The sequence below is a fragment of the Rhinatrema bivittatum genome, chromosome 3 (genome assembly GCF_901001135.1).
Source record: "Rhinatrema bivittatum chromosome 3, aRhiBiv1.1, whole genome shotgun sequence".
NCBI classification, from domain to species: Eukaryota; Metazoa; Chordata; class Amphibia; order Gymnophiona; family Rhinatrematidae; genus Rhinatrema; species Rhinatrema bivittatum.
In genome coordinates this window covers 92046669-92073927 of record NC_042617.1, presented here as the reverse complement: position 1 = coordinate 92073927, position 27259 = coordinate 92046669, and the positions used below count along the sequence as shown (strand labels likewise).

The window sequence follows — 27259 nt, the reverse complement described above, 5'->3', positions numbered from 1 at the left end:
GTGGCCTTATGTGCACAAGTAACTGTGCACATGTGCATTCATGTCAAGGTACTGCAGCATGGTGACAACACACACGCCTGAGCATGTGGGGGAAAAAAAACCTGCTGCCATGCCCTATCATGCGGCTGACTGACTGAGGCCTAGTGAAAGCTGCTCAACCCACTGACAGGTGATGCTTCCATTCTCCACTAACTCCCCAGAGAAGTGGGAGGGGAAAAAGGAAACACCAAGGGTAAGAGAGACCTAGAAAGAGGGAGTCTAAACTTCCCTCCTGTTTTGTTTTGGGTTTTTTTAACCTGAGCTCAACCCTTCCTGGCTGAGAGCATGATCAGGCCTCTGGCTGCAAGGGGAGGGGGCACAAGCCTTCACCACCAAGCAGTCCCTCATCCTCCTCTTTTTTTTTTTTTTAAACTATAAGCAAGCTCCACAAGACAGCTGCATGTCCATTACCTGCTGGAGATGGAGACTACAGGCAGGCTCTCAGAGCAGGGATATATGTCAGTGACACCATCAAGTCAGCTTTACTCTGTCGCCATCTGCTGGTAGGTGTGCATAACTGAGTATGGCTGAGTGTAGAGGAACACAAATGTCCTTCAGGTACCCATCTACATGCCTTGTTAGATAGGCAATGCGGGCTGAAGAACACGAAGTCTGTTTCTTTGAGCTAGAGCATCAGTAGTGACTAAACCTAGTTTTCATTGATTTATTATTACAGATGTAGATTTCTAGGTAGTTTGATTAGCTGTAGCTGCATTTATGTATGAAAGGGCACGTCGTTGCAGATATTATTAGCTTGGATACATATAACACTTTTGCTTCTGTTATCCCTCCCCCCCTTTTTTCCTATATATCATGACCTCTTTATAGTGGGATATAAATCTTTGGTATCAAAGCAGAAGCTATGTAAAAGCAAATTAACTCATTTAAATAGGATTGTAACAGATTGTACAGGTTACTCATCCTCCTATTCATGTAGTACAAACCTCTAGAGCATAACCACCCCCTACCACCTCCAGCACTTACAGCCCTGTCTACTGGTAACTAATATTCTCATGAATTAAAAAATCTTCATATTCATTAGACTTGTCACTAGAAATTAAACCACAAAAAAACAAATTTGCCTATCCGGTCTGTCCAGTTCAGATTCTTCCACTTTGGATAGATAAGAATATAAATCGTCTACATCTAACCCCTCCCCAACACGTTTGTCTGGTTTGGGGAAGGCAGGAAGTTGAGATCTTAGAGGCCTGCAGTAAAAGAAAATACCTAAGAACAGCAGTCCTAATTATATTGCCCAAATATAATGCACCGTAAAGATGTTCAAAAATAGGACTGAACTGTGCCAACAAAAAGCTCTGCCAACACAGCCTCAGGAATGGTAACAATAACTTCAAAGTATGATCAAAAACCTTTAAGTTACAGCACTGATCAATTTCAAGAAAGAGAAGTCCTTTTCTAAAGCTGTGAAATTGCCTGTATTGCAGATTCAGTTACTAAGCTGGTTGCCTTGCCTCCACAAAACTGTCAAGATACTGATGCCAGAAGCTAACAGGATCTAATGAACCAGTTCTGGATTTTAATGCAGGAAAACAAAATTGTTTACTTCAACAAAAGTAAAGAAATAAGAAAAAACAAAACAATTTGAATGTATGTCTTCCCATATGCAACAGAACTCTGTAAGACAGAAAAGCCCTCATTAGTTAACCAGAGTGACTAATTAGGCTATTTCTGGTGAGCTGGAGAATAAATCCTGTGAGCATTAATGACCTAAATTATTCTAGTAATGTAAAACAAGAGGTAATCTTGTATCCAATGCGCATAAAATTTCAATCACATGTTTTAAAAGCAGTACTAGCCAAAATTGTTTTAAGTAATTTCACTGGCAGTTAAAATCATTACAAATCCCATTTTTTGTTCTAATTTTTATCTTATTGTGGAAGAGACAGTCATGTTTGATTTTTCAGAAACTGCTCCTAATTAGTTGTGAATTTAAGTAAATCAAGTTACTGCTAATGAGAGCACCATGCTAATATATGCAAAATACCAACACAACATAAACATCTGGAGCAGATTTGGGAAAGGAAGTTTCTCAAAAGAGAGGATAAGGCCATAACATAAAAAAGGTGTGCGCTTTTTATAATAAAAAAAAAAAAAAGTGTTGAAAATAGGAAATAAAATATCTTAAGACAAATAAGAAAGGAGACAAGGAGTAAAATCAGAACAGAAAGCACTAGGGAATCCACTTAACACAGCTGCTCTAAAGGGAAGGCCTCACCGTCCACACAGCATACAAATAAAACTTCTCATGTTCAGTTTTATGTCATGCAGGTATTTTGATAGCTTTCTGATGTCTCTGACAAACTGTGCCAAATTTAAAGAGAAATAAAATGGTAACAAGCATGCCCATCCTTGTTTATAGGAACGTCCAACTCCTATGGGAAGCTATAAATGATGGAATCACTTTGCATAGCGTGAAGAGAGGAATATTAAGTAAAAAAAAAAAAAAACCCAAAACCACCATGCACTGTTCTGATGCAGTAAGTGACATAGGAAAAGGGTGACCAGAGCTGCTGGCTGACTTAAGGAAACAGTCTACAAACACTGCCAGCATTTCCTCCCTGGTGCTGACAGCAATAGGAATGACTGCTTCTGCCTACTCTGGATTATTCCCCCCCCCCCGCGTATGCAAGCTTCACCCATGGCAACAAGTGCTGTATCAGAAACAGAGGCAAGTGCAATCAAAACTGAGCAGCGAGATACAGGAAAGGCCTGTGAAATGCGGGAATCAAATTTAAATGGTATCAGAATATGTAAAACAGAAAAAAAATGTCTTCAGCAACTTCCCCTGTACTTAAGTCACTTGTTATTCCCCCAAATTCACTGTTTTACAAGGCTGAAGGCCTCCTTTCACAGGCAATATTCCAAATAATTTTCCTAACCTAGATTTACACGGTAAATAAGTACAACTATTCCATGTTCACAATAGCCTGAAGCTGAGGTTGAATGGAGCCCGTCTGCGTGTGCAGTACTGCAAGATCGCTTAAAGTAGTGGCTATGAAGACCTCTTGCGGGACTTCAGTCTCGGCTGACTTGCAGTCCATTACAGTGCTAGAATGGGCTTCATCCATCGCCGCTATATTTTCCGTAACAGTCGTCAAGTTTTGATAGTGGCCATTTTCAGAAAAAGGTGACGACTTTTCAGGCGGCTTAGGTGATCCGTCCGAGTCCTCGTCCTGGAGCTCTGTCGTCTTCTGCCCTTCGTCACTTTTAGGCCCTACATCCACCACAACCAGGAAAGACTTCCATGGCGTATTTTTGTCATGGGTCTGTAACAGCAGAAGAGAGTTACTTATTATATTATATTAACTAACAGTTACATAGTTTTAAACTAAATTAAGACATTGATTGTGATGACTAATCAGCCTTCCTCCAAGTGTCCTACATGCACACATTATTGGTTTTTGGTTTCGAGACAGCCCTTTAGCCATTCCCATCTGCTATTAATAAGCCTGATTTTCAAAAGCATTTACACAGCTAAATGGTTTTTTTGTTTAAAGTTCCTTGGGGATTGTGCATGTCAAAGTACACACAAACAATTTCACGCATACTTTTATGCCTACTTGAAAGAGATGTTCCTGGAGGATGGAGTTAGGGCAGGGAAATCATTTACACGCATGCTTCCAGTTTTCGAAAATACATAAAACATTTACGTCTGCTCCCGAGCAGACATAAATGTGTGTGCATATGCCATGCAGGGTTCTGCTAATTACGGGCTTTAAAAATTCAGGCTGAACCCCGTGTGTACTTTCTACACATGGACTTCCGCCCTACATGGAAGGTTATAAAATTATTCTCAGTATGTCTAATATATTTTTATGTATCACTTTGGAAGATGGCTCAGGTTCACCAATCCACTGTTTCAGAGTACTATTACCCAGTTTCAGTAAAATAAATAAATACATAAAATTCCTTTCATTTTAAATCAGCAGCAATAACAAAAAAAATAGGATTTTTAAATTATAAAAATTGCATAGGAATGTTTCGCTATAATTCATTTGGCAGTTAAAAACAAAATCCTTAACATTTCCTAACTTTTTTCAGACTAATTTATTTCAGAGATCTTAGCAGCAGCAGCAGCTGAAGAAACTTTTTGAATATCCTGAAAAGTTGGTGAACGGATGTGGCTGTGCAAAAGGGTTCTATGCTAGAAATGTGCCCGGTTTCCATTTGTTTAATAGTGAGCACCACGCAGCAAGTGTATTTTCCATTATTTGTCTGTCATTCCAGAGAAGATGTTCGCAACATCCTTTTTTTGGGGTTTTGTTTTTTTAAGAAATTCCTCCTACTTAACTACTGAATGAGTAACTGAGGGTGCTGCACAGCTGACCCTCATGCAGGCATCACACGATACATGTAAAAGACATGAACAAAAAGTGAACTAAAGAAGAAATGTAGGGGAAAATGCACAGCTGCAAAGGATACACACCCTTGTGGCTAAATTTCAAAGGGAAATTACAAGCACACGTGTATAGAGAGCGACCTCATGCACGTGCCTGCCTGAATGAGGGGTAAAACTGCAGGCGTACATTTGAAAATGAAAAAATGCAGGACCAGTGTGGGTACATCCCCCACCTAAACAGCTCTAGGAGTGCTTCCTTCTGGCCCAGCTAGAGGGCGGTGTGGTGCGAGAGCCTGCGGGTCCTTTGAGTTGCTGGGAGGGGGACACTTTCTAACAAGGCAATCTTCCTGGGTTAATACCTACTTACCTGGCTAGAACCCTTTGGCACTTGTTCTCATAATATACAAGGACAAAACAAAGGAAGGGGAGCGGCCCCTGAACCCCCCAAAGATGAAGCAGTAAAGCGAAAACAAACAAGTGGAGAGTTTGAAGAATCCAGTTAGTGCTGCCACTTTGCAAGCAAATAATGAAAGGTCTGACATGGGCCCTAGGTGACTAGCCTGTGTGTGTGTGTGGGGGGGGGGGGGGGGGGGGGGATGTTGTGTGTGTGGGATGTGTGTGTGGGGTGTTGGGTGTGTGTGGGGGGGGATGTTGTGTGTGTGGGATGTGTGTGTGTGTGTGGGATGTGTGTGTGTGTGGGGTGTGGGTGTGTGGATGTGTGTGTGGGGGTGTGTGTGTGTGGGGGGGGGGGGGTGTGTGTGTGAAGCTTTCCTCAAGCAACATTGTTACATTTAAAATATCAGCTACCTGTACTGAAAATGATTTGATGCAAAACTACTACTGAAAATCTATTTTACAGATATCCTACTGGAAAAGCAATCTGCAGCATTTCATTTCTTCAGCAGTCATAACAGCCAACAAGCTCTGTATTCATTTTGAGGCACTTAAAGTGCATCTTCAAGGAGTGTAATATGAATATTTGAAAGCAAGCCATTTTCTTACAGACGTGTGCCGCCTCAGAGTGGATTTGTCAGTAAACGTACGCCCGCACGCATTGCACATGAACGGTTTCTCTCCGGTGTGTATGCGGTGGTGACGCTGCAGCGCGTTGAGCTGCGTGAACTGCTTCCCGCACTGATCGCAGCAGTAAGGACGCTCACCTAAAGCCAAAAGCAGAAACCTGGTTGTCAGTGCATTACAAAAAAAACAAAACAAAACCAAAAAACACAGAGCCAGTTCTACATTCACACTTAATCTGAAGCAAAACGCTGGTTTTCCACACCCTGGTGTCATGAAAATCCCCAAAACATCAAATGCGCAAATTTAAAAAAAAAAAAAGTCTTAATGAGAGAAGACTGCTTCTAGGGCATAATTTGAGCTTAATTTATATTTTCACTCTTTCTACAAGGCTATATTCCTCTGTCCTCTAGATCCATATGTGCTTTGGCTTCCTTTCAGGAAGAAAACTGAGGGCTGATTGTACCTTTTACCAAGCATCCATTATAATTTTGATTAGGATTCAAATAAAAATAATAAAATTGCTGTAACAAAGCATATAAAGTTTCATACTTTCCAACCCTAGTTATAAAATGGATTAGGAATCTGCTAAGCATGCATTTGTATTGGCAAAATCCACAGTTCCTTTAACAGCTCATGAGTAGATTGTGTGTCAAGAATTTAAAACTTCTGCATCAAAGTTTCTGAAATTTTATTTTAAATAGTAAAGTTATTTTCCGATTTTTCTCCATATTGAGGTTTTTTGGGGGTTTTTTTTTTTACATATTTTTCGATAGAGGAAAAAGGCTCAGCATTAGCATGGGGCATGGATTTCAGGAATGGGGAGAGGGAGAATTGGAGGGAAATCTGGAATGGGGTCCAGGATTGAGAAGGAGAGATGAGGGAAGGAGGAAAGATGAGATGAGGAAGATCCAGATTCTTACCGCGCTCCCCACCTGGCACAGATCCAGGAGAACCTTGCGAGACTGGAAGACTAGGCAACCACATGGCAAATGAAATGTAATGTGGACAAGTGCAAAGTGATGCACATGGGCAAAAGTAACCCATGTTGTAGTTACACAATGTTAGGTTCCATATTTAGGGAAAAGATCTAGGCATCACAGTAGATAATACATTGAAATTGTCGGCTCAGTGTGCTGCAGCAGTCAAAAAGGCAAACAATGTTAGAAATTACTAGGAAGGGAATGGTGAATAAAATGGAGAATGTCATTGTATCAGTCCATGATGAGACCGCACTTTTGAGTACTGTATGCAATTCTGGTCACTGCATCTCAAAAAATGTATAGTTACACTGGAAAAGGTTCAAAGAAGGGCGACCAAATGATAAAGGGGATGGAATGGCTCCCTATGAGGAAGAAGTTAGGGCTGTTCAGCTTGGAGAAAAGACAGCAGAGGGGGGATATGATACAGGTCTATAAAATCATGAAAGGACTAGAACAGATAAACATGAATGGGTTTACTCTTTCAGATAATATAAGGACTGGGGGTACTCCATGAAGTTAGCAAGTAGCACATTTAAAACAAAACAGAGGAAATTCTCTCTCACTCAATGCACAATTAAGCTCTGGAATTCATTGCCAGAGGATGCAGTTAAAGCAGTTAGCGTAGCTGAGTTTAAAAAAGTTTTGGATAAGTTCCTGGAAGAGAAGCCCATAAACTGCTATTAATTGACTTAGGAAATAGCCACTGCTTATTACCGGCATTAGTAACATGGGATTTATTTATTGTTTGAATATTTGCCAGGTATTTGTATCCTGGATTGGTCACTGTTGGAAACAGGATAATGGGCTTGATGGATCCTTGGTCTGACCCAGTATGGCAACTTATGTTCTCATCCTCCTTCTTACACATACAATCCAGTGCAGATTACTCTCTCTCACACACCTATTTGTCCACATATCTCTGGCACTAATCCCCTTCCTCATATCCACTAACCCCAGCAATAATCTCTTTTCTCATATACACACCATCTCACTACCCCCTTCTCTCACACATTCCCCCCACTTGTTCCCTACCCCCGTTATTCCCCTCTCAACCTCACCACTCCAGCCAGTCCTGTCTCACCCTCTCCCCTACCAAACTGGGCTGGGATGAAGATATGGGAAATGGATTAATTCTTTACAGAATATAGACATATTCACTTTTTTTTTTCAAAATTAGGCATTATCTGCAAATTGCTATGGGGAAAAAGAGCTAAAAAGAGAAAATCTGTTCTTAAAAGTTATGTACCAAAGCTTATGCATCTATTTAACATCCACCTATAGCAAAACAATCGTGCTAAGCAGATTACAAGATAATAAAACAGATTTAAACATAACACACTAAAACAATATTAAACACACAAAAATGGAACTAAAAAAATTATATGACTAAAAATAAAAATTGACCCAGCCCTAGTACGAATTGCACTATCAGCCTAACCTTCATGAGTCTGAAATGCTTCTTGAAATAAGGCTTTCAGCCACATGGGACAAATAAGTAAATCACCAATAATATGCAAAGAATCAGGCAGGGTGTTCCATAGCATGGGCCCCATTATGAAAAAAGCTCGTCTTGTTTTGCTTAAATGGGCACATTTTATAGAAGGAACATCCACGAGCAATCTTCCAGTTTACTGTAGAAGGCTGATAAAACTTTAACTCCTTCATATTATGAAGAAGGCTCACCCATTTTTTAAATTGTAAAAATGAGAGTCAAGCCTCTAAATGTAATACATTGTTAAGGGAAGCCAGTGTAAGAGATGTAAAATGTGCCCCCAGTACTAAACGAGCCGTGGAATTACCTTAAGATGAGACATCAGAAATCCACAGCAAAGCGAATTACAGTAATCAGTGGTAGGACAAACGTATTTTAAGTGACATAACAGATGTCACTTAAAATACCCAGATCATAAAACAGATTGAATTTGACATTTAAGAGAGAGACAAGAATCAAAATATGAAACCCAAGCTTTTCACATTTGGAAAACAAATTGGATCTAAAGGGCTTCTATCAAAGATTTACAGAAAGCTGATGTCTTAGCCTTCTGGGAAAAGTAAGCACAGAAGCCTGGGAAAGGGAAGAAGATTGGGAGGATATGCATGCAAGAGTGGCAAGAACCTCTGTCTCAGCAAACTTGGCTGAAAATTCATTTATAGTTTCTTTTTTTTTGTTTTGTTTTACAGGTGATATCTCAGTGTCTCAGTTGAACATAATATACAAGCATGTGTCAGACAAATGTCGGAGGGGTTGTGGCGACCTGGGCATGAAGAATCACATTTGGTGAGGTTGCGATATTCTCTCTGCTGTTTGGAAGAGAATTCAAAAACTTGTGCAAGATATGGTTAAGATTACCATCAAGTGGAATCCTACATTTTTTTTTTGGCTCAAGACTCCAGGAGAAGTTCTAGAGAAAATAAACATTTCCCTCTCTTTAGCCCCCTCACAACTTTCTTGTTGCTTGTCTTCGCTCCTGCCTTGTTCAAGAACTTTGTCATTTTTTCACCCTTCGTCCTTTTTGTTTCCTCTCTCCTTCATTCTATTATTGGGAAGAGGATGCAGTGAGCAGAGAGAAAAGCGAGGGTATTCTCCATCTCGTTTAGCCTTCCAATTTCTATCACACCTTCCGGACCTCTGGGTATTTTTCATTAGTTTCTCTCTCCCCTCTCTTGCTCCCCATTTCTCTCCAATCACTCCACCTCATTCCTCCCCAACACCCTGCTGCAATTAATACCCCAGGTCTAAGAACTGCTTATAGATTTGGAATACTTGTTCATCCTCCAAACTTTCACCTTAACCCCCCCCCCCCCCCCAAAAAAAAAAAAAAAAACCCAACAAAAAAACCCCAACTTTTATATTCTTCCAGGATAAACCATTTTCCATAGAAGAAAAGTAAGACAGGAAGCTCCTTTCAGAACAGCAGGTAAGTTGGTTATTAGGAAGAGCTGCGTCGTCTTCATCCTTCCTCAGTACGAACTTGAAGCTATTCCACTGCAGCATTACCATTTTTGAGGACAGGAGCTGGCCCAGCGCCCCTGACCAATAGCATGTGGCACCTTCACTGATCTACTGGTGCAGCTCATTACATATTATAATTCCTAAAACAACACTAATTATGCAGTTCTTCTCGAACTCACGTATGCAGGCAGCTAATCAGAGTTCAGATACATATTTTCTTGAGGCATGCTGTCTGAACCTAAACCCCGAATGACTACTGATCGCAGAGGCAAAGAGGCACGTCTCCTGATACCAACATGCCAAACCTGCAAAAAATATACAGAACTGCTTAATTGTAATATACTGCTCCTAAAGGGCCAGCACATCCCATAACTCGCTTTCACTTCACCATATGTCCTCATGTTGCTTGCATATAGACCTTTGGTAAATCAGACAGCAGCAGTATACGTTGCTTAATTAGGAGCCACTACAGCTGCTACATATGGCTTTCTGATGCAGTATGCACTTGGAAATGAAGCCTCTCCCAGCAGGGTTCTGTTCCTACCTGTGTGAACTTTAATGTGCTGGTAAAGAGAATTCCTCTGTGCGAAGGTGCGGAAGCAGATTTCACATTTAAATGGTTTGGAGCCGGTATGTATTCGGTTATGATGTTTTAAGTATTCTTTGGAGGCAAAACTCTTCCCACAAGTTTCGCACATGAAAGGTCTTTCTCCTACATAAAGTGAGAAATAAGTGACAAAAAATATCAAGCTCTAAAAAAAACAAAACAAAACACAGTGGCAACAACTGAAAGCAAGCTAGATGTATGCAAATACTAATCACATCATAGGTAAAAAAATAAATAAATTTAAATTTAAGAAGTATTTTTATGCACATTAAATCACCATCTGAAAATTGTCTACCTCAAGGCAACTAGAAACAAGACATGTTGTGGAACGAGGCGTGTACTTTTACCTGCGCCGACAGCAAATTCCTATCTGCAGAGAAAGCAGGGGCAGGAGACTAGGCATACTTTTTACCCGTGGCAAATAAAACCAGAGGCAGGGGCAGACTTGCCCTTTGAAAATTGGTGCAAAGTTCAAGAGTTAAAAGTATCTGTGGAAATAGGTTGAAAACTGATCCCTGAGGAAGTAAAGTTCTACTCCATAATTTCAATAATAGGCAAATTCCAGAACTCGTGTCGCCTACCATCAATTCTTTGGATGACCTAGGGCAAAGCACTTGGTCTGTTTTCACCCTAGTTTAACCAAATATAGTAGGGTAACATTATTATTTCTTGCATTCTTCAAAATTGTCAAACAGCACAGAGACTTACTGCCAAGCCATCTAGTCCAGAGCCAGCTGCATTCATGTTGCAAAGCATTTTGGGATCCCCTTTGGACAAAATTGGCTCTATAAAACGCAGCCATCAAACAAAAAGGAAGAACAGCTAAACACCGAAGCATTTCCCTAAAATGTTAGCATTACTACCTCCCCAAATATTTAAAATCAATTAATAGCAACACTGCCTTCTATTGAGGACATGCCAAATAAATGTAAGCAGAAGGTTTGCATTTACATTGCTAGTTTACTTCAGTTGATTCTTAAAAGTGTGTGTTACAAGCTAAACAAGACTACTCTGGTCAGTGCAAGTCTGAATTGAGGGTTTCAAGTAAAAAACATATTGAAAAGTAACTTCTTGTGCACGTTGTCCACTGTCTACTTACTATGTCAGAAAGCAAAACCAACAGACATATGGCAGAGGACAAAGGGATCAGGTAGTGCAAAAGTCAAAACTGAAACATGTTTGCTATTTCAATGAAAGCTGCATGGAGCTTCTGGATTGGAGTTTATATGTAAAACTGCTCAACACATCAAAAGTGACACAATAGGCAGCACTGCATGCAACGTATTACATGGCTCCATTTTTTTTTCTCTCCACTGGGAACTCAAGTTTCCCTGCTGGCAGAGGACTTGAAAGGCAGACCCACGCGAGGGTGCTTATTTGAACCATGAAAGACAGCTCTCGCCATTTAGCTCAAACGCTTCCCTTTATAATGGACATGGAACCAGTTCTTATAAAGGGGCGACTGTTCCACAGTATTATTAAACTACAATGAAAGGTCTTTCGGGTTAGAACATGTTTTACAACAATTAACATCAAAAAAAAGGAAGCATTCTGCACCGAGGCTGCTTGTGTCATGGAAGCAATGCATTTAGGCTTGGGAGGCCCATTTCTGCTGCAGGGCTGAATCTTGCTGGCAAAGAGGAGCATCAAAGGTTACGGTCTCAGAGGACCAGCGCCTGGGCACACAGCACTAACATTATCTGGGCAATGATTGGGCAAGAAAAAGGCAAAAGATAAAAGAAGAATGTATGGGGGAATGCACGTACAAGAATAAAACTATGGGACAATGGTACGAGAAGCTTGTCTTCAGGAGCGTAACAAGTTTATTTATATTCTTGATCATTGCTGGAACTACTTCAGAGTTTACTGGCATAACGTTGACTACTAGAACTTAAAGGAAAGACAAGCTGGCCACTAAACAGCGAGCTGCTTCTGCAGCCTCTCAGGTCACTGGCATCTTTTTTTTTCTTCTCTCTTACTGTTCTGATTTTTTTTTTCAGCTTACTTGAGCCAAAGCTTAAATGAAAAGTATGGGGTTTTCTAGCTGCACAGGCTGCCTTCATGGACCTGGGTCAGCAGCAAGTTGGCTGAAGAACAGGGAGCACTGAGGGGACCCTTCCCAGTGCAGGACACTATGGCACCTTGCCACGCTCCTCGGCTCCCCTACCTGCTGCTAAGGCAATTGTTCCTGGGGCTGCAGGCTTCCTCTCCATATTCCTCAGCTGGGGCCGGGCTTTTGGAGTCTGAGTGCATTTTGGTGCTGAAGGTCTGTGGAGCTGAATGACCTGCAATTCAACTACTGGACGTGAAGGGAGCGATGAGATGGCTCCTATTCCCGGGAGAGGGAAGCATTAGAAGGGATTCAGACTTTAATGAAATCATTATCAGGATTTTTCTACCACTGGGCTCCTGTGTCCCAATACCAGAAAAATAGAGCAGTAAGTGACAGCAGAGAATTACTAAGCACAGTACCGATAATATGCTTTTATTATGTCTCAGTAAGTCTTTCAGGCCAAGCTACCATAGAGTCAAAAGAAATATTTGTAAAAACTGATGTCAGACCTTTGCACATGGGCTGTCAAATGAACAGTTCTCAGACCAGTTTGTAATGAATTGCTTTAGGCTCTTTTATCAGTCAGATAGTCCATCAGGTCTTTTACTTCTCTCCTAGCATCTTTCTTCTCCTGTTTTTTTTTTTTTTGCTTTTGCTTGCCAGTTTCCTCCTGCTTCCTTGGACTTCCAGCTCAATTGGACCCAACTTCCATTGGGGCACATAAGCCTTCATTCATAAGCACCCAGGAATATTTTCCCCTGCTTTATCACGGACATTGCAGCGACAGGCCTGAGCCGTGGGGGGAGGGGGGGGGGCACGCACCAGGGCTCCTTCCAGAACCTTGTGATCATGGGCTCCGATTTCACTAATTAGCTTCACTCTAATTATGAAGACACCCGATCACAGAAACATCTGACAGAAAAGTGGGGATAAAGGCAGGAGAATGGTCCAGCTCAGTGGCGGTGCTGCACACTGGATTTGATTCCCGGGTCAGGACTCTGGTCTCCTGGAAGGAGGGAACCCCAGTCATCATTCAGCAGCGACATCTAAATGATTGGTTGGTGTTTGTACAGCCTTGAGAAATTCATCGGTTGCCTATTTTTCATGAACTATGTGCCTACTTTGTAATGTTTTTGAGTTTTCGGTTTACACCTTCTGTGAAGAACATTTCACTAGCTGAGCTCCTTGACTGACTGACTCCCCTCCTGTCAATGGTGTGCAGCTCGTCTTGGTATAAAATGTATCCTCATGTCTTTGATGCTGGGCCAGAGTGAACCGATGAGGCTGTTTCTTCACTTTAAGCAATTTTCCAAGGCTGTCCAAGGTCTAAGGATGCTTGAGCAGTTTCTGTCCTCCCAGATAGCTTTGCTGCTTCTCAGGTTGTCTCTATAAAGCTGTTCGTATATCTGCAAAACTGCCAGGCCAATGGCTCTGATGTACACTTCCGTCATTGACTTTCTGAAGAACCCTGATTAACAGAGGGCTCTGCATAAGCAAGAATTAAAGGGGAAACAAAAGAGACTGCCTCAAACTCAAAATTCGACATGTAAACACTTTTCTCAGGGACATCATGAAGACAGCTGAACAAATCCCAGGAGCCACTCACATGGGCACCTAAGGTCTAAAAGTGAGAAAAGCAGGCGATAGCAAGTAGCAAAGGTATACTCCCAGACTATATAGATGTGAGTATTGCATTCTAGTGCGACTGGCAGCATCTGTTCAAAACACCAGTTATAGGCCCGGGCAGCGTGAAACTCAGCAGTTGTAATTGGGATACCACACTGGAATATGATCCCAAAGCATAAGACTCTACTTCTCAAAGTTTTGCCTGTTTTGATAGGAGCTCACAGACAGACAGACATGATCTCCCCATAAGGCATTCTTTACTATACCTTGTACAAGAATAGCTAACAATAAGGTGCAAGCAGCAGAATATAAAAACTAAACTACAAAAAATAGAGAAAAACAGAAAAAAGAAAAAAGACAAAAGAGGAGAATTTAAAAAAAAAAAAAAAAAAAAAGCCAAACTAAACAAGAAAAACAGCAACAACAAAACAGAATGAAAAATGAGACAAAAGCAGGAATACATTTTCCCTGGCTCCTAGATTGCTGCGGGTGGGATTGTTACTTGCCAAAAAGAAATCAGTGCTGCTAAGCTAGAAATCTAGTGAGGTTTCATCATCTCGTCAATGGCAGGAGCTGATGCAGCAAACCGTGCAGACTGAGAAGATACGAAAGAAAGAATTATTGCCTCCGAGGGCATTCATGGCTCTCAAAGGTTACTTTCTTCTATGGGATAAAGTATTAAGGAAAGTCTAAAAGAGAGAGTGCGTGTTTTCAGCTCATTAGATGATCTTGGGTGCCATTAGTTCTTGGCATGGCTGTGTGACTAGCTGAATGCCTGGAAGAGGGGGTACGGAAAATGTTGTAACACCTCATTTCAGCCTAATTATGCTAGTTCAAGGGAGACCGTAATTACATCTAGCAAATTCATTGTTAGTTTAATGTGTGCTATATGTATTTGGCGATTGTTCTGTTGGCTCAAATAAAAAGGATTTAAAAATATTTTTTTCCTGGCTCCTAAAAAGGTTTGACTGTTGCCTAGGTTTTCAAAATATAATTTCCACCCCTCATCATCACTACAAATTCCAGAATGCACTACAGCAACAGCTAAAAGCACATGATGGATTCTGGCACCAACAGCAAAGAGGACGATGAGTTTTTCACATTCATGCCAATAGCGTGCAAATAAGTCACAGTCCCCACAGCTCTGTGCTACAGTGACATCTGCTACAGACCAAGGAGCAACACTGATGTGCTTGGCTACTTACCCAGACTCTTGGCTAAAGCGGCTGTCAGAAGAGAAACTAGACTATGAGCACTATGACGTATTGTACAAGATGGCTAGGCAAGAGGAAACAAACATCACACAAGAGTCACCTGCATCCTGCTGGAATCAGGGCTTGTTCCCTCCCATTCTCAAACATGTTTGAAGACTGTTTCAATTAGCGGCCAATCAAATCAAAAAAATAATAATTAGAAGAAGCTGCGACAGACTTCATATTCCATGTAGTTCTTTCAAAATCTGTCCACTTGGAGATCAGTCTCAGTATCTTAAGTTTTGGAAGTTGTAGTTAATGTAGAGTTGTTGTATGTCTGCTTTTAAGGCCTCTAAGGCTCTTTCGTCAAATGAAAGGTAACATTCAGTGCCGGAGAGAACAGGAATTAGGCCCGTGCCAGCTAAGAAAAGTAGGCCCTTATGTAAGGTTCTAATGTGATACCTAATAAGAGAAACCGTTTTCTAAATTTCCCAAATAATTTTTATTTAAGGCTTTAAGAGCTTTTTTGCCCAGCAAAAGTAGGCCCCTTGAACATTGTAGGCCCTAGCCAAATGGCCAAGCTGGCACCCCCTCTCTCCTGGAGTGGTAACATACAAATTGTATAAAGATATTTTTTAGTTCAATTAAGTAAAAGAAATCACAACCTTCAGAAGGATCTAGTTCTTTTCAGTGCAATCAGAATAACTACTTACTAGAGGGGAGACAAGATGGCCACCCACTGAGAAGCACGCGCAAGCCCTGCTCTTATTGCCTCTGAACATTTTTCTTTCTTTCATTTGATCTATTGCTGTGACAATACTATGCCCCACACTAAACGAAAGGCAAAGTTGAAGGGAGTGGTTCCTCATATTTCCTTACCGGATTCAATGCAGCATAGCAGAGTGCTTCGGCTTGCCCCCAGCATTAGCTCCCATTGAGATGTCCACAGAAGAGAGGGACCTAGAGCAGGGCCTCTCTCTTCAGGTTGATGAGCTCTCCCTGAGTCCGGGAGCGCCGGCGACACCGTCTCCTCCGGGTTCTGGCATGTTAAAGCCAAGAAAAAGACCGGACGACCCCCAAGAGAGCGCACCAGAGCGGAAAGAGCAGCAAAAGACAGAGGGGAAATATGAAATATTGCCAGCAATAACACCTGGAATGCAGGCAATGGACGGGACGCCCGTTCACAGGACCCTCGGAATGATTTCCTCTACCCCTGTAGACGCGAGTACACAGTTTCCTTCTGGCCCTGGGATGGTCATCATGCGAGACTCGGGAGAAAGTTCCAAGGCCCAGGTTGGTAAAATTAAGGTTGTTAAACCAGCCATCATTATTCTGGACGCACTGTGGAATGCCATAGTGAGACTGGAGACATCAATATCTTCACTAACTGAAGTTGTGGTTGAAACTAATAATGCTCTTAAAATGAATACTCATGCATTAACAAATCAAGTGGGGCAAATACTAAGTTTAGACTCTCGAGTAAAAGCAGTGGAGAAAATTCAGCAGCATTGTGCTGAATTTGAGAATACTTAACTTCCCTATAATCAGACAACTGGCTCCAGTTGAACTCTTTAAGAACTATGTGTCTCAGGTTCTAAAAATTCCAGTTGCTTGTATGACGGTGATTATTAAGGCATATTATTTACCACAAGTTAAAGGTCAAACTCAGTCTGGAGAAAGTAAAGAAGAAAACCCACCTTTGGAAATATCGTTGAATCTGTCTGAACCTCTTCAAAATTCCCAAGAGATGGAAATTAAGCAAAGAGGGACACTTCTAGTAACATTTGCCTTTTCATCTGATAGGGATAATGTGTTAAGATTTTTCTTTCGATCACGTTCATTAATGTTCTATGGGCAAAATATTTGGGTGTATCCAGATCTCACTTAGGGGTAGATTTTCAAACCGCGCGATTTGGTGTACTTTTGCTGGCGCATCAGGCGCAAGCAAAAGTATGCGGGATTTTAGTAGATAACGCGCGTAGCCGCACGTATCCGCTAAAATCCTGGATCGGCGCGCGCAAGGCTATCAATTCTGTATAGCCAGCGCGCGCCGAGCCGCACAGCCTACCCCCGTTCCCTCCGAGGCCGCTCCGAAATCGGAGCAGCCTCGGAGGGAACTTACTTTTGCCCTCCCCTCACCTTCCCCTACCTAACCCACCCGCCCGGCCCTGTCTAAACCCCCCCCCTTACCTTTGTCGGGGGATTTACGCCTCCCGGAGGGAGACGTAAATCCCCGCGCGCCAGCGGCCGCTAGTGCACCGGGACGCGACCTGGGGGCGGGTCCGGAGGGCACGGCCACGCCCCCGGAACACTCCTGACACGCCCCAAAAACGCCGCACGGTTCGGGCCCGCCCCGACACGCCCCCCTCAGAAAACCCCGGGACTTACGCGAGTCCCGGGGCTCTGCACGCGCCGGTAGGCCTATGTAAAATAGGCTCACCGGCGCGCAGGGCCCTGCTCGCCTAAATCCGCCCGGATTTGGGCGGATTTAGGCGAGCAGGGCTCTTAAAATCCGCCCCCTAAGAGTACACAGACGCGCCGGAAAACATTCCTTGCCCTTCAGCAGGAGGTCTTATCTAAAGGGGGGTACTTTATGTTAAGATACCCCTGTAAATGTTTGGTTAGGTTTAACAATGCTAATTATGTGTTCTTTGAACCAGACCAACTTAAAGTGCTCTTGGGCGTTTCATCTTAATGTTTCCCGGCGATTATAAATTAACTGGGGTTTCTCAGTGATCCTTTATTTTTTCATGGATGTTTCCGCTCGATTTTCCTTTGTGTCCCTCACTTTTCCTAGTACTATATGGGGTTGAAGGGTTATTTTTCAAATGATCTGCAGATTCTGTTTGTATTTCTGTTAGGCATTTTTGTAAACCTCGTTTTTCTGATGCAAGATTCTTCTTGTCAATTATGTTAAATTGCAATAATAAAAAAAAAAGAATAACTACTTACCAGTGTGACATCTTTTATGGTATATAAGCATGTGGTTCTGTGTGAATCTTGCACCACATTCATCACAGACAAACGGCTTTTCACCAGTGTGAATTCTGCAGTAACAAAATACCGGTATTAGATTGTCACATGACCTGGCTCTTAGCACACTTTTAAACTTCTTTGTAACCTGAATCCCAGAACACCACATGCACATCTCCTGAACAGTCCTGTAGGGGACTTTCATCAAGGAAGTCTAGCAACACTTCTCAAACTAAATCACAAATATATAAATAAGGATCAGGGTGCTAGTACAAAAAATAGCATTTGAAAGTTCAACACTTGCTAAAATTGTAGTGGAAAATAGTATCATGGTGCAGTTAGCATGTACCTGGGAATGAACTTCCATACTCCCAGTTTCCAAGAGAGGGAAGAGACAACTTGTATTGGTCAAAGCAAACAACTGATAATTAGGGAACACTAAAAAGGCATAAGTCAGGTGAGCCATGTGGATAACATCTTAAATCCTGAAACAGGGGAGAGGAATTTAGGCAGCACAACCTGCAGACTGGCTGGCTGCTTTCAAGATGATTTCCCATCCTTTCACTTTTAGTTTGAGAATAGATGGAATCCATCCGCTGTGGTGGGTTTGCAACTCCAGACCTTGAAAGTTGCAAACCAGTTTGGCTACATCCACAAGGAATACTCATCATGAATTTGCGAACTAAGGTAATTTATATTTTTTTTGGACATCCTGCCATCCAGATTTGTTTGTGACCACTGAAGAACCCCTGAATGAAACATAGCCACACTTCAGGAACACGAAGCCCATTCTTATTTATCAGGCCACTCAGTAACTATCAGCTGCTAGTAAGTGCTTACACTGACAGCACTATAAAAAGATGCATCTAATTAATGCCACTAAAGCACTTTATAACAGAGCATGGCGGCAGGTAGACACCAGAAGACCATGCACAGTCACTCCATTTTTCTTACGTACTTTAACTTCACAGACCCCACTTGATTAGCAGTTACAGTAATCCGTTATCACCGCTTGCGAACCCCTCATCCATGTGCAGTATCACGTTAAGATGCCAGGATTCAGTTCAAAACGAAAACCCAGAAGTCAGCTGATAAAATTTCAACTTTTAGTAGTAGCTTGGGACTTTTGCCACTGTAGCAGCTCGGCTATAGCCTACCAAAACGTACAGTTACAAATATTTCAGCCACAAGTACAAGAAGAAGTTCCACCCAAAACTAAAAGGAGCATAGTTTCTGGGATGTGTGCATGTGAAGGTCTGTAGTCCATACGAATGATTGATCCAAAACTTTCCACCCCCCGCTCAGAATCATCATGTCCCCAGGACATGTCCTGAAAATTTGGGGTGGCTAACAAAAAAAAAAAAAAAAAAGTTATTACAGGGGACATAATTACACATGGATCTTGGAAAGCAGGCTGAAAAGGTCATTAATTTTACCAAACAAAACCAAGGACTGCAGCTATTAAAATGCATTTCAGTTACACCGGATTAAAATTTCATGAGAGTCAACCAATTTACTAAAGGCCCCATTACTACCGGGGACAGAATCTAGGTTGGTGAATTCGGCCGGGTCATGGAGCCTGTTCATACCTCATATGGGTTTTCAGTGCGGAAGGCTGAGAAAACTTAGCCTTGCACTCGGTGCACCCGTAAGGCTTGTCGCCCGTGTGTGTCCTTTCATGCAGCCTCAGAGCAGTTTTGGAGCTCAGGCCCTTTCCGCACTGTTGGCACAGATGCCGCTCGCCGCCCCCCTCGTGGACCTGAAGGATGTGCCTCTTTATGTCCTTCTTCCGTTTGAACTTTTTCCCACACAGCTCGCAGGGGAAGCGGCGCTCGCTGCTGTGAACGTGGCGCTGGTGGCTTTTCAAGTTGCAGCGATTGGCAAAGGTCTGGCGGCAGGTTTCGCAGCGGTAAATGACATTGGCAAAAATCCCATGGACCTGTTTGATGTGCTTCAAAAAGCTCTTTTCATACAAAAATTCCTTCTCGCACGTGCCACACTTGAAATTTCCACCTCGCTTTTTGTCATCCTCAGATTTCTGAGAACTGTCTTCCAATTTACAGTTCCTATTGCACACCTCGTCTTCTGGCTTTACCCGTTTCTCCACCTGCTCAAGCTCTACTTTTATGCCATCTGCGTGCTGGTCCGGCTCACTCTGATTCTCGGCGGGACCATCCTCGGCAATTTTCTGCTGTTCTCGCAGCCTTCTAGTATACTTCTTCTTGGGAATTTCCACAAATACTTTCCTTCCTGCCAGTCTTCCACTAGCTCTTCTGAGTTTTGTATAGGAAGGGTTCAGGCCTTTTTTCTTTTCTGTCTTCTCTTTCGACTTTCCTGGGGACGTCTCAGGCGATTCGGCACTACAGTCTCTTTCTGCTGGGGATCGGGGAGAAGCAGGAAGAGGGCCCCCGCTTTGCACTTGCTCGCCAGAGACCATTTTAGCGTCGGGCACAGGAGATCGGCCTTGGGCCCCAGCATCCTTCCCAGCTTCCTGGGATTCGGAGAAATTCTGTAACTCCAGCAGTACGGATTCAAGCATCTGCTTTTTCAGATGAAAGCAAGTTTCCGCCAAATCCATGCACTTCAGCTTATCAGCAATTTCTAACATTCGCTGCACCCGATCTTCTTCAACTTCTACCTTGGCGGTATACACAAACTCAAGGAAAGAAGCAAAGTCCACTGCCTGCACCTCGTGAATGAGTATATTGGTCTTCGAGCTTGCTCGAGTGTTCTCACTAAGAAACGCTTCCTTGAAATACTTGCTCGTTGCTGCTAACACGGCTTTGTGAGCAACAAATTCTCCTCGGACACCTTGATGCTCCACTACTATTGTCACATCGCAGAGATGGCCCAGTCGACGCAACTGATGCATTTCATTCAAAATATTCATTGGCGATGACTGGGACTCCAGCAAAACAGCATTGGCTTCCATTTTCCTTCGTCAAGCAGACAGCTGTAATGACAGCAAAAATTAGTGGTTGAGCACAGAGCTATAATAAAGCTGATACATAAAATAATTAATGAAAACTGCAACTGGAGTAACCAAACTTAAGAGGAAAAGATATCTCACCTATTCTTGAAATCCACAATTTGTGCTTTTTCAGAAAATAGAACTTATTCTCTAATACCTTGTTACATAGACCATTATCCATAAGGCTGTGGATAAGCAGATGTTGCACAGTAAGGTTATACTGCTATAAGTTATTTTCAGGAAACTGTTTTTTGGCTTGCTGAGATTGCTTGCTCCTCATATCCCATGAACTGGAACATTATTACTGTGACATTAAGAAATGTCACATATTTTCTCCAGTTAGGGAGGGAACCATTATGGGCAAACATCAGAAAGCACCCATATGAAAGGTCTTTTTCTTTTGGGGGGTTTTTTTGGTTTTGTTTTTTACAGTGCAAGGGTAGACATGAAGAAAGAATCAAGTTATTTTGATTTGAAAATGTTATTGCAAAAACAAAACCCCCTAAACTTCTTTTGGCAATAGAAGTGGCAAAAAGCTTTGCTGATAATGGGTTAAGTTTCTGGCTCCGATCTACTGGTATTGCTGCTCCCAATCTCAGCCAACTCACTTCTCACTATGCATCCCCTGCCATATCACACCTACTGACAACTCCCTTTTACCTTTATGGGGAAGAGGGGGGTGGGGGAGGGAAATCACACTTCAGTTTTTGCTGGCGCCCTGTAAAACTAACCATTTCATACCCAGACAGATGCTTTACCGGCAGAGCAGAGCACCAAGCACCAACTGTGCTGCTTCTCCCTCTGATTATTTCATGCTCGATATTATGATTATCGGGTTATTTCACTGTCGCGCTGTGGTTCGCTATCCCTCCAAGCTTCCCTCCATTCCCCCCCACCCCTCTACTTGTTTCTGTTATTATGAAGATGTATTTTTATTGTAATTGTTTTTTATAATTTGTTATAAAATTTGCTATGTCCCTTCTCGGTCCCTCCACTTTGCCACATCCCCATCCCACTTTCAGCCTCTCTCTCTCTATTTGCATCATTCCTTTGCCATCATCTTCCTGATGTTCAAAAGCCCTATGCCTTCTCTCTAAACTAAACTCCTACATTTATTGTCACACTTTCTATTAAAATGACCACAATATCTTTTACTCTGCAGTGTCTAATACTGACATATTGGTTTGAAATGAGGCATCCTGGATAAAAACTATCAAATATAAAAATAATATGTTTACAGAAAGTATGAAAGTGGAAAACAGTCCCCTGGCTGTAGGTAACATTCGGGAATTATATCATTAAGTCATTAAGGGGACTTTTTTTTTTTTTTTTTTTTTAAAGACACCCCGGGTAGTTTGCAGGTACTTCAATCCCCGCATGCTGATTTCAAGGGGAAGCTCCTGGTGGCATATCCCTTTGAGAATCTGGGTGGGCTAAGACTCAGCATGTGCTTTCCACCCATGATAAAGAATGAATAGGGATTTCATGACAAAAGGGCATGTACTTTGCCTTCCAGGAATGCACCTTCAGCCCATGTTTAAAAAGTACACATGCTGTGAAACCACAGACAATTCACTCCCGCGGGGAATAAAGCAGGTAACTCCTCAGTTACCATCCTTCCCCATGTGTTTCCAGAACAAATAAAGCAGCATTCACCTAAATTGTGACCAAGGGTATAGTAAATATTCAGTCCTGCCTCTTTACACTAGCAGTAAAAGTTACAGTTTCAAAATGCGCCACTCTTTATTAACTATTGGCAAAAGACCTGTCTTGCTCTGGAAATGGTGAAATGAATTCTTGTAGCTGTAAATCAAACACAGAATGCCCTCCAGACCACAAGACGCTGAACAACGCGAGGCACTGAGGGCCCGATATACTAAATGACTTTTCCCATTCTGCGACTATGGGGAAATCACTTAGCACATCGGCTCCTTAATGTTGTGCTGAATAAAAATTGCCTCTGCTGCCTCTGTTTTATGGAACAGTTTACCTACAGGGATACGAGAGATAAAGGATGTTACTGAATTCAGAAAAAGAATTAAGAGGCACAAAAGCCATACAGAAAAGTAGAAGGGAAGGCGGGATAAAAGGTCTTGACCCTCCTTGGACTTGTGCTGCTCTTATTCTTCATATTGCTCTACTTGTTCTTTCCAAGGATTCGACTGTAACCCTCAGCCCCACACAGAACAGGTCAAGGGCTAACGAGACCTTTACCAGCACACAGAGCTGTGGGAGGGCAACCCCCGATCTATGGGGAAGAAGGTATTTTAGACACAGGTACATCAATTTATTTAGGTTACTCAAAAGGTACAAACAGGAAGAACAGTAGGCATTGAATCAAAAATTATGTTATTGCCAGGGAAGGACAAGCCAATTCCATGTAATATTTTAAATTGGGTGTGATCATTCTTGAGCATGGTAAGCGTTACTTGCCAAGAAGATACTTCACTGTTGGTGGCTACGCTAACATAGGGGGTCATTTAACAAAGTGCTATAATAGTGTTTTCGCATGCAAAAAACGCCATTAACACATGCAAAAGCACCATAACACATGATGCGATGCAAATAACAAAGAGGGGAGGATTTGTGGGCTCACAGTTTTGCAAATTCCTATCGCACAGCTGTACGCGAATGAAAAAGGTGTAGTTAATTAAAATTCGCGTTAAAGCTGTGCGATAGGGCTTTGCAAAACTGTGAGCCCAGCCCACTTGGCCAAAAATCCCTCCCCAATATCCTCCCCTTTTTCTTATTTGTATCACACCATGCGTTATGGTGCTTTTGCATGCGTTAATGGTGATTTTTGCATGCAAAAACGCCATTATAGCACTTTGATAAATGACCCCCATAGAGAGAAACTACTTTGAAACATACAGGGAATACCAAGTGTGGTCATGGATGATTTATGATAAACATTTCTGTCATTAAATGGAGGAGAACCAGTATAAGTCCAAGAAATAGATGACAGATGGGCAACCCCAGAAATGTTCTTAAGAAAACAGACTCCTCAGCTCCACTTGTTTGATCTTCACTCACAAAGTGGCAGAGACAAAACCAGTAACAGAATTCAAGAAAGCATGGGATAAACACAAAGGATGAAGTCTATAGTATTGCACGAGGAGTGAAATTCAGCAAACAATATGAATCTTACTGGTCCTTATCTTTTGTCATAGTCTATGTTTCTACAACTTTTATCAGCATCCTAAACAGTGGTCTTCAATTAGTGGGTTCCTGTCATAACTGCAACCCTTCAGGTTTGACCCAGAGTCTCCAGATCTAAAGAAAAGCTCTCAGGTTCTCCAGACCTCAGCTCACACTGCTCTTCTTCTCCAGTGTTGGCTGTGTAAATCCCGCTGCTGTGCCTCCGGTGGCAGAGGGTGAGCAGGGGGAGGGAAGCAGGAAGCACTTGTGACTGATCCTGCCTTCCCCTTCTGCCAATAGGTTCTCAGCAAGAATGTAATTAACAGGCAGAGGGAGGAAGCAGCAGGATTACTGCAAGAAACACAATCCTGTTTGCCCCGAGGCCCATCTCATTTCACTGGCACAACAGCAATCATTCCAGGGAAGAAGGGAGAGAGGCATGTGTCATCACTGCAAGCAGAAGAGAGCCATGGCCCTGCACCAATACTGGGAAGAGTGACAAGACATTCAGATTTTCTTCTCTTCCCTCTACAAGTTGCAGTCACTGGAGAGGGAAGCATCTATCAAACGGTAGCACTTCTCCTTTCACACCCTTATAACCATTTCTTTCCTGTGAATTCCTAATTGCAGCATATTCATTAGAGATAGCTTGAAAACTGCCCTAGTCTGTAGCCATTTCCTGCTGTCTATAGCAGTCTGTATTCCTGTACCTTCCTCTCCCCGAGGCTGGGGTGGCCAACTCCAGTCCTTATGAGCCACAAACAGGCCAGATTTTCAGACTATCCACAACAAATATGCATGAGATAGGTTTGCGGGCACTGCCACCATTGTAAGCAAATCTATCTCATGCATATTCATTGTGGGCAGCATGAAAATCTGGTCTGTTAATAGCTCTCGAGGATCAGAGTTGGTCACCCTGCCCTAAGGGTTCAACATGATCAAATAAAAAACAGCACTGTTTTTCAAAACCAGCCCAATCCCTATCAAGGGGCAGCAAGGCGCTGCCCCTTGACAATATATGCAAACAAAAGGTAGTTTACACACGCTCCTCCAGGTCAAAAATGGTAAAAATCCTAAAAATTGCATTGGGTAAATACTGCAGGACATAAAACAGATAAAAATAAATCACTGCCACATATCTGATCTCAGTCATCATATCTAAAGCATCAAAAACTATTTTAAAATATAAATATAGCCTAAAAGTCACATAACCAACATAAATGTGTTTTCCTTTTGTTTTTACCTATCTCTTACCACCTTGCTAGCCCTAGTTTGTAGATGTCTCACACTCTCCCAACCCTTGTCCAGTGGTAATCAGATCTGCCCTCAAGCCCTCCCTCCAGCCAACCGGATTTTCAGGCTATCCCTAACTAATATTCAGAAGATATGTTTCTCCCTGCCCTACCCATCTGCCTTAGGTTTACAGTCTAAACTTGGGTTGTCTGTAACATGGCCATCCAGACCCAATACCCCCCTCCTTGCAGAAGGAGAGTGCTTACCTCTTACTGTCTTGCCCATTGCTGTCAAATGGCACTAGCTCAGCTCTGCACTTGGATCAAAGCATAAGATGGTGCTGAGCTGATGTGATTTTGACAGTGCTAGGCAAGACAGCAGGAGGTATGCACACTCTTCCTGCCTGGTAGAGTGAATTAATGAGGCCTTGAGAAGTCAGGTTCTGGGAAGCCTTGTTGTTGTATTGGGGAAGGTGTGAGGGGGATGGAGTTTGAGCAAAATTATTGGTGGAACCAGGGAAAGATCAGGATTTGGTTGGTCACTTTGTTGTGTTGGGCAAGATGACAAAGAAGCTAAAACTATGATGCAGAGTTGGCATATTAGCCATTTTTTACCACCTCTCAGCTGCCCCCTGGGGTTAACTTTTTCACAAATACATGATCTATTAAAATCCTCGTATATTTACAAAGCATCCCAGTACTGATTCCAACTGAGTTGGAAGAAGGAAAAATTGTGTGTATATATACGCACACATATTTATGCACATACATACGCAATGTATGTTAAAAAAAAAACCTTATAAACAGAACCACAAAAAAAACAACAATGAACACAAACTGGAACGTGCTGAGAAGTGAGGTTAAATATATTAAAGTCCCCCCATCCCATCCCATCCCCCAACAGAGGCAAGGAGATAAGTGGCTCTGGACACAAGGAACCAGAGACAGACATCACTATCGGCATTGAACAAGACAAGAAGGGAAGGCTTCTCTACCCTAAAATACATGGGCTGCGCCTTTTAACATATCTTATTATTTGCAATGAAGTTCTTGCTCTACGAGTTGTTTAGCGTCTCACCAGCTCAAAATCAATTGGCAAATAAAATACACGATAATACCCCCCCCTGCTCACCGGCGGGAGAAGGCTGCCCGGCAGCGCGAGTCGCCGGGCGGTAGGTCTGCCGGCGCGTGCCCGCATTTAAAGCGCTTCGTCCTCCAGCTCAGCCCGCGCAGAGCGAGCAGCGCCCACCCCTCTCCCTCCCCGGCATGCTGCTCGGTGGCAGGGTTACAGAGCCCCTTCCACTGCTTGCGCTTCCGACAGGAAGCAGCATCCCTGTCCGCACCGGAAGTCATCATAACCAGCGAGTTTTGGGGGAAACCTCTCAATGTCTCTATGGTTTGGGCCATGGAGGACTTGGAAGCAGGAAGTGACGAGAGCGCAACGTTAGGCAGCAAAAAAAAAAAAAGGTCGCTTGTGAGAGGCGCTTAAATCGCCTTTCAGCACATGTGCGGGTAAACAAATTGACCCAGCCTTACAAACGTATAGTAAGAAAACCATCATATGAACCAAGAAAACTTCCGTTTTATAAAAGTAAGATAAAAAGTAATGATAGTAACTGGAAAAAAATCAATTTGGCCTAAAAGAAACAAGTTTTGATAATTTTTAAGTTGACTGTGATTATTTTTTAAGTATCTTACAGATTCTGGACAATTATATGGTTGGTGAAGTTAGATACATGGATTCCCTTTTATTTTAATCATTACTTTGCATCACATGTGAAATTGGTCATGGCATTTGTCACTGCACGCCTACATCCTGGCATCTCTCACCTCCTCCCTTCCCAAGTGATATTTAGTGCGCACTCCGGTATTCTGAAATTCAAAGCTAGCAGTTTCTGAGCTCTTTCTCAGTCCAAGCTCCTGCTGTACGCATGAGATGCAGCGATGTTTGCAAAATTGGGAACGTGTGAGCCTTTTCGAAAGGTGTCGCGTAAGGACTTCAACAGTGGTATTTTTATGTTCTTGTCCACGCATACACTCGGACACGCACATCACAAAAGCTGGCTCATTTTTGGATGGGACGTCTTGCGAATAACGTTGCAGTCTTAGTCATC

General features: G+C 42.5%; 1 protein-coding gene across 1 annotated transcript; it reads right to left on the bottom strand.

Moving 5' to 3' along the window:
* Positions 1–1554: 1554 nt before the first annotated feature.
* GZF1 (GDNF inducible zinc finger protein 1) lies at positions 1555–26416 on the bottom strand. Its single transcript, XM_029593471.1, has 6 exons — positions 26278–26416; positions 19394–20757; positions 17784–17878; positions 9897–10064; positions 5402–5559; positions 1555–3326 (listed from the first exon to the last, which is right to left on the bottom strand). Exons 2-6 carry the CDS (start codon positions 20734–20736, stop codon positions 2967–2969), a joined length of 2124 nt encoding a protein of 707 aa, XP_029449331.1. The 5' UTR covers positions 20737–20757; positions 26278–26416; the 3' UTR covers positions 1555–2966.
* Between the last annotated feature and the right edge of the window lie 843 nt (positions 26417–27259).